Source organism: Lolium rigidum, chromosome 3 (genome assembly GCF_022539505.1).
Source record: "Lolium rigidum isolate FL_2022 chromosome 3, APGP_CSIRO_Lrig_0.1, whole genome shotgun sequence".
In the NCBI taxonomy this organism is placed as follows: domain Eukaryota; kingdom Viridiplantae; phylum Streptophyta; class Magnoliopsida; order Poales; family Poaceae; genus Lolium; species Lolium rigidum.
In genome coordinates, this window is record NC_061510.1 from 195,073,786 (window position 1) to 195,087,318 (window position 13,533).

The window sequence follows — 13,533 nt, forward strand, 5'->3', positions numbered from 1 at the left end:
TCTCGTCCAACCAGTGGAGAGGCGCACCGGGACCTCCATAACGAATCCGACCGCTGAGCTATACTCTGAAGACTTGCCCGGAACAACGTTGCCCTAGTACTCGGCTTGTCTAGCGAAAGTATATTCTGAAGACTTGCCCGGAACAACGTTGCCCTAGTACTCGGCTTGTCTAGCGAAAGTATCAATACCAAGAGGCAACGCAGATCGGGCTCGCCGGGCCCCGGCTCCGCCCATGATGCTGGCTTGGTCCCTGTATAATTCGAGTTTTTTTGTTTTGAACTTCCTGTATAATTCGAGTAGGCCACGCTTGACGCTCTGGGAAAATAATACCGAACATAGGAAGGATCTGTCATCGATTCAATCTGGACTCTCGCACGAAGGTGGTCCCAGATCCGGTTTCTTTGGCCGCTCCTATCGGTCTTTTTGCTGGCGATTTATCAGAGGTTGAATAGGAAGCATGCGCGGACGGAATAACCGTTTTTTTTTATGTAGGCTGATCCGATTAAACTATAGTTTTTTTTTTACGTACGAAGTGGAGGCTCTGGTTTGTAGACAACTATAGGTTTTTTGACGTACGAAGTGGAGGCTCTGGTTTGTAGACTGAAGGACGATCACGGTTATTTAATTTGACGGACGAAAATTTGTTTCGATTTTTTTGACCTACCAACACCATTAATCCGTAACTTATTAGTAGAGATTGGTAGGTAAAAATAGATAGAGATAGATATTTTTTCTACTCCCTCTGATCCTAAAAAAATGTCGGAATGGTGATTTTGCAAAATAACCCACGAGTTTGTTGTTTATCAACCCGCACTTCTCCCCTATCGTGGGATGGCCCGCATCATCTCACCCGCAACCGCTCGCCTCTCTTGCTGTGCTCCCTTATCCCCTAACACTCCAGGATTAGAACAGCGGCGGGGCCCACAGGTAGGAGGAGACCCGCAGCGTCGCGACGGGCTAGCTGGACCGAGTGCGCATTCATCCGCACGCGCCGACGATCTGACGAGGAAGAGCTGGCCGGAGGAGGCGAGCGAGCAAGAACTCGATCTGGCCAGCCGGAACGCGGAGGCGAGCGAGCGATCGTTCGGGCCGGCTAGAACGCGGAGGCCAACACGGAGGTAGGCGAGTGAATCGACCCGGCCCTCCAGCGCGGAGGCGAGCAATCGATCGATCGATCCAGCCAGCCAACACAGAGGCGGGCGAACAATCGATCCGGCCGGCCAGAACACGGAGTCAGACACCTTTTTCCAGGGCTTAAGTGTAAAACGTTAATTGTATTAAGCATCCGACAGTTTTTTCGGATCGGAGGGAGTAGCTTGGTCTCCAAAAAGTGTCTTTAACACATGGGCACCAGTGCTCCCTCCAATTTTAGATTTTCGAAAATTTTAAAATCTCACATTTCTATGTTTCTATAAATTATGGTATTAAATATATAGATAGATATGTACAGTATGGATGTAACATATTTAACCCGTCATAATTTTTGAACAAATAGAAGTGTGAGATTTTTAAAAAATTAAAAATCTAAAAATGGAGGGAGCACTGGTGCCATGTGCACCAAATCCCTATCACTTTGTCTGTCCATAGCGCCGGTTACCGGAAAATCTGGGTTGCCTTGGCAAACGCTTGAGCAAGGCCACTGTTATACGCCTTTGAGGCTTGGACTTGTTTATGCTTTCCAGATCTGACGCTACCATACTTCACATCTCTCTTACGCTTAACCATACTTCTCTTCGAGTATTCTCTCCGTTTCTCGTACACACAAAAGACACCCTCCCTTCCGTAAGCCGACGAACGCGGCAGGTAGTGATGGACTGGCGGCGGACAGGGAGCCCGACGTACGGCCGCCGGCGCTCGGGGGCGGGGATCTACTCCGCTCCAGCGTCCCCGGCACATCCCCTCGTTCATCCCGAGCCGTCGCCAGTGCACCCGCTGGCCGCGCGGTCCAAGGCTCGAGCCGCGGCCGCGCTGGCGCATGTCATGGCGCGCCCGGGCACGCGGGTCGCCGCCGCGGAGGAGGACGACTACGAGAACGGGTACGGATACGACGTCGGAGATCAGGTGGCCGGCGGAGCTACTAACGGGCGGCACGACGGTGGCCGCAGCCCCTTGCACGGGTACGGCGGCCGGAGCGCCGGCGGCGTCGTCAAGGACAAGTACTTCGGTTTCGCGTTGCCCAAGGTATGCGTTTACTGCTAATCACTTCAATATCTTTTCCAGCCATGGTAGAGTATCGTAATACTAGCATGTGTTTCAATTTTATCGAGTTAATTTGGTGGTAATAGTACAGTACTACGCGGAATGTAACCAATCTATTCGCTAAAGGAAAATAAGCGAAATTTAAACACATGCTTGTCTTGTGCGCTCGGGATCGTTCTTATGACAGAGTTGTAGGCAGCTCGATCACTCGAACCGTGTTAGCGTGCTGCGTGCACTTGAAATTTGTAGTCTAAGTATGTGCCATCTTTGTCGAAAGAATGACACAAAAGGGAGAGCAGATTTGGTGCATCCAGGTGCCATTGCTCCTGATTTTTGTAATATTTAAAAATTATAGTTATGTGTTTAAAAAAATTATAAATTTTATTTCACAAATACATACACATGTTCTGAATACTCGTGTAAATTTTTGGTAAAAATTTCCATGTATTTTGAGCTCAGGAAAAATAACAAATTTGTAGGGATGGAAACTTTAGATTTTTGTCAGAAATTTGTCATTTTCGTATGGCTCAAAATACAAAATATTTTCATCCGAAATTTAAAGCATACCTTCAGAATATTTATAATTATGTAGGCATTTAATTTCTGATTTTTTGGAATTACAGAAATATGTTTTTCAAATACTGTACTAGGATCACTGGAGCTCATGTGTCAAAGAGACTTTTCGCACAAAAAGCTCGTATTTATATTGATCAAGAAATGGAAACGGTTACTGGTTACTCGACTCACTCCTACTATGTGAGGGGTGAGAGGATAGGCAACTCGATCCCTGCTGAACGATTGCATTTTGGCCGGCGAAATTGGAGCTTGATCAACACCGGCGGCAGTACACTTCAAAAAAAAAAAAAAAAAAACACCGGCGGCAGTATACCGGAAAATATAATTAGCCAGGACTTAGCAAGTAGCTTAGGGAATCGAAAAGCTAATTAGTGGGAATCCCCAGGTGGTCTGGTGGACGGCCTCTGCGTGTACATGCATAGTCAACCCGCCTAATTAATGCCCGTCCTCTTACACTCTGACCTTTTAGCTTTGTTTAAGAGGCAAAGATCCGCCGACCAAAGCTGGGGAAATGACGCAACCCAACGCGGGGACAAGCAACAAGGGCAAAGGGCATCTCCAACATGCCAACCAATTTCAGATAAATATCCGCGCGTATCCGTTTGCATCGACTTGCTAACGCCAAAATGGTCATGCGTTCATTTGCGTTGGATGGCTCCAGCGACCCGACCTATTCCGAGCGGATCATTTATTTTTCAGAAATATCTGAAAACAGCTGAAACAATCAAATTGCGCGAAAATGTGGCCATCATATTGGCTCAAATTAAGGACTCAAATAAGTTCATCATATTCTGCACATGGTAACGATACAAAATGGAGTCTAAAAAGGGCACAACATGACCGGAACAACAAATATAGTCCAAAAGGAGGCCATGGTGCTTGACAATGACGCAACATATCAGGCGTTCTCTATCGCGCTTGGGCACGAGTCACCGTTCCTCGGCGTCCGGTTTAAGTCGGGAACCGGCGACCCATTGAAGTGCACCGGCGCCGGAGGCGAACCACGACGCCGTGTGGACTCGCGAGGGTGCAGGCGTTCCAGGATGCAGCTGGGAACTTACCGAGCTCACCGACGAGGTCGGGGGAGCGACGCCGACGATCCTCTCTTGCTTGACGAGGAGCATTGTCTCCGCTAGGTTCGGATGGAGACCTACTTGTGCGCCGGCTTTTAGCTGCATCAGCCACGCGATGTGGGCAGTGGCCTCCACGTGCTGGGCGGTGGCGGCCGCTGCATTCCTCTCCTTCAGATTCTTGCGCCGGCCGCGACGCTTCGCGGTCTCGACGCCTTTCTCCTCCTTGGACAACACCTTTTTTGCCGCCTTCGGCTTAGCTTCCCGGCTTGGCGGCACACTTTGATTCGGCCGGTGATGCGACCTCCATTGGAGCTATGGTGGTGGCTATGGGGGAGTCCGGGGGCGTCTGCGAGGGTTCCCTCGGAATCCATGGTGGGCGTGGCGACGAGAACGTCCATGGCTATGGCCTGGACTATTGGCGCCGGCCTACTTTGATTTTTCGCGCTGGGAATGGCCACTGGCGGGAATGTTAGCGGCGTCCCTGCCACTAACGCGCTGGTCCTACATGATTTTCGGCGGTCACTCGACGCGCCCGCCGAGATGCAAACTCGACGCATATTTGGACCAGATTTGCGTCCCCGCAAACATCCCGGACACTATGCGTCGGGCAGCTGGGCCTGGTCCTCCCGCCGTCGCAGTGGCCGCCGGAGGGTGAGAAATCCCTGATCCCCTGGCGAACTTGGTGGAATCTCGGGAGGCTTCAACAATCTCTACTCTCTCTACCGTAGCGGGAGAGAGGGGGCGACCTTGTCTAATCCATTCGATCTTCTTCAAACAAATAATTTTCAAGTCAAATTGAATAAAAAAAAACCTAGTTCTGAACCCGAACTCATATGCTCCTGGTTGAATTAAAACATCGAAAAAATAGCAAACAAATTCAAAAAAGCAAAAAAAAAACATACTTAATGGTACGTGCAAATTTTTTTTTTTTTCACATACGACAATATTTTGCACAGACCACTAAGTACGTCATCTCTTGGAGATTTTTCGTGTGCTGTTAGAACATTTGTTCATGTTCATTGTATAAAATTTCAGATTTTAAAATTTGTTTACTATTGTTTTCAAAAAAATTATTGGGGGTGGGGTAGGGAGAAGCATACAAATATCTTATTTGACCAAGTGGAAATACACTGAGCAGGTCGTCCCGTTAACAAACGTGCCTACGTGGCTACGCTGATAGTTCATCCAGCTCTTTTCACCTACATTTATAAATAAAGAAAAAACTGGTACGAATGCCCGTGCGTTGTCACGGGTACTCAAATATTATTTCTCAATGAACATATATAATTTATAACTCACTAAGAAATTTAAACAAATCAGTTATATTATAATGTACATAAATTTCCCCACGGTATGTGAAGCAAAAGATATCTTATTAATCACCATTTCAACATGAAAAGATATCTTATGAAACATCATTTCAACATCAGCACCACTTCGCAAAGTGAAAAAAAGACAATACCCCAACATGTTATGTAGACATGCACTATATAATAATCAATAATAAAATATTTTCACGACCTTTATATTTTATATAAATGCCAACGCACGGGTAAACAATTCTAAAAAAAGTTACAAAACTTAACCACGAATTCTGAAAAGTGTTTCTTCAGGTTGTGCTGTATGGTTTGGCATGGAGTTGAAAAAGCGGTGGTTGTATTCAAATAGTTAAATGCCCATGCATCGTCACGGGTTATCAAAAATTATCTAGAAAAACCATAAAATTATTGCTATATATGGCAAACACACACATTAAGAGTGATCTCAATGGAACTTGATTTTCAAGTATATCATGCTGAACATTTGCTTTTCTTCCGAGCTACGATCACTACCATCCTTCTCTCTTTCTGCATGGTTTCTCTTGACGTCGATGTTCTTATGTGAATCAAGATTCATTTTCTCCCCTCTAAAACAATTACACAAGAATATGCTAGTTTGGTTTCTATAAATAAAATCACGTAGTACATTTGAGAACAGAAAAATACCTATCTGATCGCATGCAGGAAGTTAAATATTTGTGCAACAAAACACCAGATCTTATTCGCATATTTTTTAAAGCCTCGTAGGCAAATCGGAACAAGACGCAATTGCTTATTTCTTTTCGCAAATTGATATCTCTAACTATATACAATTGAGCAAGATCAAAAGGCAAAAATCTATGTCACACAATTGAGGGTTTTACACTTATGTGATTGTCAAAATAGTGTGTTTGCTTAGTCCAAAATCTGTGTACAAAACACTTTGTCACAAGCACAACTACACAATCGTACAAATACAATGAATTTTTTTAAGGCAGCCACAACACTTCAAACACCTACTACTTCCTGGAGTAGGCAATGTAAGAGAAATCCAATCTCAAATCTACAAACTGAGGTCCACATCTTAATGCTCCCACTATGTATGCCTCATAGTATCCTGAGGTCCACACCTGCATACACATATTACTTGGAGGAGGTAAATGTTGACGACACTTTCCAACATGCCAACAACTTTCCCCACTGTCAGCCTACTCCACCCGCATTAGCACGAAGCCCAGCTTGGGCATGAGCTCTTAATCTTCACCACCTCTACCATCCCTAGGTCGTCATCCCTAGGTCGATATTTGTACCTAAGGACAATCCGTAGACTGGATTCATGGGCAACTCCTTTAGAATCTCCCCGCGACATGGATTACTTCAAAAATGTCTTGGTCAATTTTTGCCTCTAGTCTATTACCACCAAGCCATCTGCAGAGATGCAACACATGATTGATATTTGGATAGACCTAAATACTCCATCAAGGATGTACAAGCATTGGTTACCATCGTGCTCAATACTATGACAAGTTCAATAATGTCCAAACAGTGGACCAATAGCTGCATAATCCCGACTTGGTTTTGTTCGAATTAAAGAAAAGATATTAAAATCCGATTTGTCGAGCGAGTATCGAGGCTGAGTGTATGCCCTTTAACATGATTCAGGCATGAACATAAATATATGCAACTCGAGAATTGCGAACATAATGATCTCACATTTCGTCAAACAACGTATAGGGTAAAGTAATGCCTTCATATAGTTGTACCTGGACAAACAATGATCTGACAACTGGGATATCGGTCCTCCACGTTTAGTCGCTACTGCCCACCAATAGGTCTCACCCAACATATGTATTGAACTAACAAATGTCCAACACAATAGTCATTTTCTTATTAGCATCCCTTGTACCGCTAGATGATATATTGAACTAACGAATGTACAACACAAGTACACAACAGATGAGCAACCATTGCCTACCTGCAAGTTTCAGCCAATGGGAGTGTGCAGCTTCAGATATCCATAGCCAAATATTCCCTCTTGGTGCTTCTGTTCAAGTCGTGATGTAAATCTCCAATCATTTAGGCCAAACACGAGAACTAAGAAAGCCTCAAAATCTAGAACCGGTCAGTGTAATACGTAGAAGAACAAGGAACCAGAAGTCATCAAGGAAAATCTTGGAATACTAATAAAATCACGGCAAGGGAGACAGAAGCACACGAGGGAGCAGCCCCCGCCATGGTGATGAATGCATCAGTGCTAGTACACAAAACAAATAGCAATTTTCAGACAATAGGGGGCCTTGAGGTGGAGGGGAGGTCCTCGAGCACGTCGGCGATGAGGTGCTGGTGTAGGGAGGCGCCTCCCAGTCACAGTGGCAACTTACAGTTACAACAACATACCCACGCAATTCATGTAGGATCGGCAGGACTCACACATCCTCATGTCATCCTTGGAGTCAACCACTTCCCTCCGCAGCGTGGCCATTAGTTGGTCTGCAGCACCCACACACAAATTAGATAACCAAATCGAGATACTATGTACTACATAAAAAAGAAGAGAAAACACGAACGTTGGGTAGGATATTGGGCCGCGATTCATGGTGATATATCTAGGATTCATGGCGCCGAGTGAGCTAGCCCGGGAACCATGGCGGTAGTGAGCTGGCTTGGGATCCATGTCGGCCGCGACAGGCCAAGGATGGTTGGATCTAGAGGCGCGTGGATCGCAGTAGTACGCTATCATGGAGTCGATGGATGACGTTGGAGGAGGAAGTGGCGCTGGGCATGGCAGCCCGAAGGAGAAGGATGGGGGCGGGGTGGGGGTCCTTGAGTGCGTGCATTAGAGCGCGTGAGGAGGCTGGCCTCGCATCTCTCTTGGACCGGGACAAGCTCGTTCTCGCGGATCGCCGGGGACGGCCGGAGCAAGGGGCGAGAGACGGCGGTGGCGGAACTCTACATCCTCTCATTCACGCGAACGGAAAATCAGGTTGGGCGGCCGCGGCGGCAAGAATTCTGGTCGCTTCGGGTGAGCCACCCGGTCGGGGGGGGGGCACGTTCGTTCTTTTTTAAGTAGCATAGAAGATAAAGTAGTCCCGTGCCCCATACCCCCCCACCTCGCTCTCCTCCCTCTACAGTTCCTGCGGCCTCCTTCTCTCTCGCCGGGCCTCTCCCTCCTCCTCTCCGCCGCGGTAGCCGGCCGGAGATGGAGAGGAGATGGCGCCGGAGTAGATAGGGTTAGTTCTAGGTTTCATTTTTTGTCCTATATGGCGTATGGCGCTCATGCCAGGAGGGAAGTGGCAGATCTCATAGGCCAGATCTAGCACTGCCTTGCTCCCCTTCTCTTCCTCGTCGAGCTGCGGTGGTCGGAGCTGGAGATGAGGCGGTGGTGGGAGGCGAAGATCTCCATAAATAAGGCCGTCCTGGGCGGATCTGGTGGCCTGATGTGCAGTGGCAGTCTCCTTCTTCTTCCTCGTCGTGGTGACGAGAGGAAGAAGTTTCTGCTTCTTGTTTTCAGATGGTCGTTGCATCTGCAGCAGAGAAGATTGGCTTCTTCTCGGAGGATCTACACGGCGCCTCCGTCGCCGGATCTTATGGTCGGAAGGCGGCCCCTCCTTCCTTGTATGGTGGCGACAGGCCGCCCGCAAGACCCTCGGAGGATCTCTACGGCGCCAGCGCCGCCGTATCCCACGGCCGAAGGGCGGCCCCTCCTTCCTCGTGCGACGGCTACAAGCGCGTCCTCGGAGACAAGCAACTTCCTCCGTCAAGCTTTTTTGCCGACTCGGAGGTTCTTCAAGCTCGACGGAGTTGGCTCCCACCGCTGTGCCCCAAGTGGTCTCGTCCCCGGCGGCACAGAGGTTGACTCCGACGAGCTTTGCAGCGGTGAAGCTGGAGCTGGACCCGATTGCTTTTTTCAATTTCTTCTTGAGGTCCTCACTGTAATTTCTAAGGGCTTGCTTGTAATTTCCTATTTTATCCTGGCCTTATCTGTAATATGTAACTCCACCGCTGATGAATCGAAGCCCTAGATCCTTCGGGGCCCTTCCTGTTCAAAAAAAAAGAAGAGAAAGTAGTCGTAGGCTTTTCGTGAAGGCTTGCTTGGAAATTTACTCAAAGTGAAGTGCAAATGAGCGCACGCCTTGCTGCAAAATTCCAGCTTCCCCTTCCGCTCCAAGCCTCCAACCCAGACGCCAGACAGACGGGAGAGAAAAGGTCAAACTAAAGTCAAAGCTGCAGCGTCGACCAAACTAACGCCAATGGACGCGGCCCGGCGCGGCGGCCCTGCGAGGAGGCCAGGACCCCCCGCTGCAGCGTCGGATCCCCGGCGCGCAGCAGCGGCTCGGGAGGCGATGGCGCGCATGGAGGAGGTGATGCTCGCCCACGCGGGCGCCGCCGGCGAGTTCAGCATCATCCTCGAAGCCCCGCTCCCCACCCTCCAGCGCTACCGCCGAAACGCGACGCCTCCGGCGGCCCCGCGGCAACGCGGCGCGGGCGAAAGGGACGAGGTCCCCGCGCGCTTGCGGCGTGAGGGAAGCGTAACCGAGGACATCGGCCACGTGGACGACGCGCGATCGCGGCGCGGCGGCCCCTGGAGGGCGCGACCTGATAGTGCGCACGGAGGATCACGCGGCGAGGAGGAAGAGCTGGATGCCCCGGTGCATCTGAGAGACCCGCGGGGCATGCGGAGGGAGAGCGCCCGCGTCAGCGCGCCTCCCGCGCGGGTCGCCGAGGTGAAGCCGGTCTTTCCGCCGGCGGTGGAGGAGGTGACACCACTGCAGCAGCTGGCCCGCGGAGGACGGAGTTCTAGCGCGAATAGGCGCGTGGTGGAAGCGACACCGGAGAAGGAGGCGCTGGCTGCGAGGCCATCGAGCCGACGGTCAAGGCGGGGAGCAGTGCGGAGGACGTTGTAAATGCGAATGTAGCTGAGACGGCGGTGGAGGTGGAGGCCCAAGTGGAGAGCTGGCCTAGCAGCCAAGGGAGCGAGGATGGAGAGGAGGAGGCGATGGCGCCTCCAAAGCCGCTGGAGGCACTAGTCACCGGAGGCAGTAGCAGGAGCAACTCACCGGCCATAATTAATGTCAACGATGCATTGCCAAAGCCGCTGGAGGCAACAGTCACCGGAAGCCACAGCAGGAGCAACTCACCGGCCATAAGTAATGTCAACCATGCGTTGCCAAAGCCGCTGGAGGCAATAGTCACCGGAAGCCGCAGCAGGAGCAACTCGCCGGCCATAAGTAATGTCAACGATTATAGCTTTCTTTCGTTAATCTAAGCAATTTCTTCGGTTTAGAATCTAGTATGAATCATTCTGCTCAAATTTGGTTAAAATGTGTTCTGCACTTCTGCTCCGTCCGCTGGTTCTGAAACTAACATATTTTCCATTTCCTTCATAAAACAAAACAACTAGGGCGATTTTATTCTAGTGCGGCACCATCAGGTAATGGAACATTTAGTTGTTTTTTTTCGACAAAGATTTCATTGTTAAAAGTGGACAAAGTGCATTGGAATCTAAGTGGTGTCTGGTTAACGGATTGCTCTGCAGATATACTGTTCATTGCCTAATGTTTTTGGTTCTCGATAACAGGAACTGTAGTTAGTCAGTTATATTTTCATGGTGTTGCGCTATTTGATGCTTCTTGTTGGTACAATTAAAGCTTGTTGTGCTTCATGCTGAATGGTGAAAAAGAAAATCAGTAACAAAGTTGGTCTGAGTTTCTAATGTCTTCAAAATATATTAAGTGTTGATGCATGTGCATGATAATATGGTTACCATAATTGAAGAAATGAAGAACGATGTGTTTTTCCTGTTTTCAGTTCTATGAAATGGCTGACTTATTATATTTTTCCTTGTTTACCTAGTTAGGTCGGAACGGTGTGGACTCAGGTGCAGCAAACCGCCCACAATCAGCAGGAAGGTCGAGTTTTGCACCACCTGTTGGGGCTAATGTGAGGCCTCTACAAGCTGTGGAGGTGCCCAATGGGACACCTAGGGAAAGAAGGTAAGTGAATATATTTTTGAGATAATTTTATTTTCTTGGCATTTTAGTGTCTTACAATTTATTTTCTTCTTCTGCTAATTTATTTGCGGTATTGATTGTAGCAACCTTGTACGGGAGAGTAAAATGTGACACTGTAAAAACGTTATCTGATACCACCATATTGTCTACCAAATTGGCTCGAAAAATAGTACATGTTTATGTATCTTTGATGTTTTAAGCACGAGCATACTGTGTGCGTCGAATTTATGTTGTTGTGACCACCACAGCCCCTGTATCTCTTTTATTGCATTGAAATGTTACACAACATGCCTCACCCAAAGTACTCTTACATATTGTTGCTATTGTTGGAATAATTACATATGGCTGTTATTGTCAGAATAATGTTCACTATGTCAAGATCGTTCATCTGTAACAAAGTTAAAGTCAAGTATACTTGTATATATAAATTGACAACGTACTGCTGTAATCAAGGTTAATAAATTTATATTGGAATACTTTGTAGGACAATCTATCCAGATCCTACTTTTGCGCAGTCCGCAAGATCAAGGGACTCACATGACAGTTCAACACTAACAGAAGAGGTTCTCCCTCAACTTTGTTGTTTTCAGCTCACACTATGAGTTGGACACTACACCGTGTAACTATTGTTTATATAATGAAATGTTCGTGAATAATAACAGAGTAACTTAATTCGAATGAGGCTTACATCAGATTGTGGTTACTTCTCTTTTTCAGGTTGAGATGCTCAAAGATGAAAATGTGAATCTTTTGGAAAAGGTGTGTTACAACTCTTGCATGTGCTGTGATCAATTCAATGAAATAGGTGAAGAGGAAGTGTCTTCCTTGTGTACGGCACTAGTGATAATACAGTTGTTTTCCCAAATTTAGCTTGGACTCGCAGAAGAGAAATTCAGACAATCTGATGCACGAACAAAGGAGCTTGAGAAGCAAGTAAGTTGTTTACTTATTCTTACATGCACCATGACCCTACCAAGATTATATTTTCTAATTCTGTACATATATATAGTGATGTGGGCTAAACCATGTGGGGTGGCCCGATCTCGCGGATTTACCTCAAAGTGGGGAATTCGTGGGTGTGGTGGATGAACACGAAAAACACGGAAATGGGATCGGATACGAAGCATACACGCAATTCCAGTTGTTCTCATTGTCGAAACACTAACTCGATAGAGTTTGCGGGACGAGACCTTTCGGTAAAAATCCCAAAAGGAGATTGCCAAACCAAAGTTAGAATCCTAGAATGGTAAAGAGAACAAAAGTTGATAGAGTTACAAGCAAAAGACCCAAAAGGTAGAATTGCAAACAAGAGATCAACCAAGGTAAAGTTCAGCAAAGAGGAAAGATCTTTGATAGGGATGAGCCTTGATACAACTCACAAGTATTAGTTATGAGAGGGTTTTCCCACATAGGAGGTAGAGGCGTAGGCCAGACCTAATTCATCATCAATTCTAGGGTTTACAAATGGGGGCAGGGGTCCTTATATTGGCCAGCAACGGAAAGGTAGCTGGTGGCAGTACTGCTTAGGCTATATTGGCGTTGACTTCGTACCGGTTGAGGTACCTATCCATGTTCTGCGTGCTTGCCACCCTCAGGCGGTACCTGGCTACTACCTGGGGCGGTAGTACCGCTGCCGATGTCGGACAGTAGCTCAGGCAATAGTACCGGTCCAGGGTCTTCCTGGGAGGCGTCCGGAGGCGTCGCGACGACCATGACCGGTAGTACCGGGCTCGGGGGTGGTAGTACCGGCTCCTGGAGTTTCAGATCATCTTCTCTTTTGTCCATACTTCCGGTCTCGGATCCTTGGCTCCATGCCATGGTGGTAGTCCTTGAGGGTTGTACCTGATGACTCATAGGGTATCGGAATGAAGTATACCATCCAATGGGGTATCAAAGTCACATGTAGATAGGAGGGAGTTCACCTCTTGTTGGAGAGCTTTGGCTTTAGCTCGAGTCATTTGGTCCACTTGGGGGACTTGTTGGTCTTGAGGGAGTCTTGGCCATGGGATGGGCTACATCCTACTATGAATAAACTTAGTGCTTCTCACCCTTAAGCTTGGTTTGTTTCATCTTTTTCAAGATTAAACTTAACTTCATATGTACATTTCAAGGGGTTCATTTGGTCGTGGAACTGGTTAGCTGACTTGGTGTATGAAAAGTAATAAACTAATATTACCAGTGCAAGTAGATAATGACAATCACATGTCATATCGATCACAGTTTTTTTTGTTAATATGTTCAGGTTGCTAATCTTGGTGATGGGTTATCTATGGAAGTCAAGCTTATGAAAAGGTAACCATGAGTATAATTGGGTCCTCTTGCATGTTAGCTCACCTGCCACATTTTTGACGATTTCTGACTTTAATGCAGGAGAGA

At 47.5% G+C, this 13,533-nt stretch overlaps 1 protein-coding gene across 1 annotated transcript; it reads left to right on the forward strand.

Moving 5' to 3' along the window:
• The first annotated feature begins 1,794 nt into the window (after window positions 1–1,794).
• On the forward strand, window positions 1,795–13,453 carry LOC124695940 (coiled-coil domain-containing protein SCD2-like). Its single transcript, XM_047228742.1, has 6 exons — window positions 1,795–2,181; window positions 11,000–11,139; window positions 11,642–11,720; window positions 11,875–11,916; window positions 12,028–12,090; window positions 13,400–13,453. Exons 1-6 carry the CDS (start codon window positions 1,810–1,812, stop codon window positions 13,451–13,453), a joined length of 750 nt encoding a protein of 249 aa, XP_047084698.1. The 5' UTR covers window positions 1,795–1,809.
• Window positions 13,454–13,533: the final 80 nt, after the last annotated feature.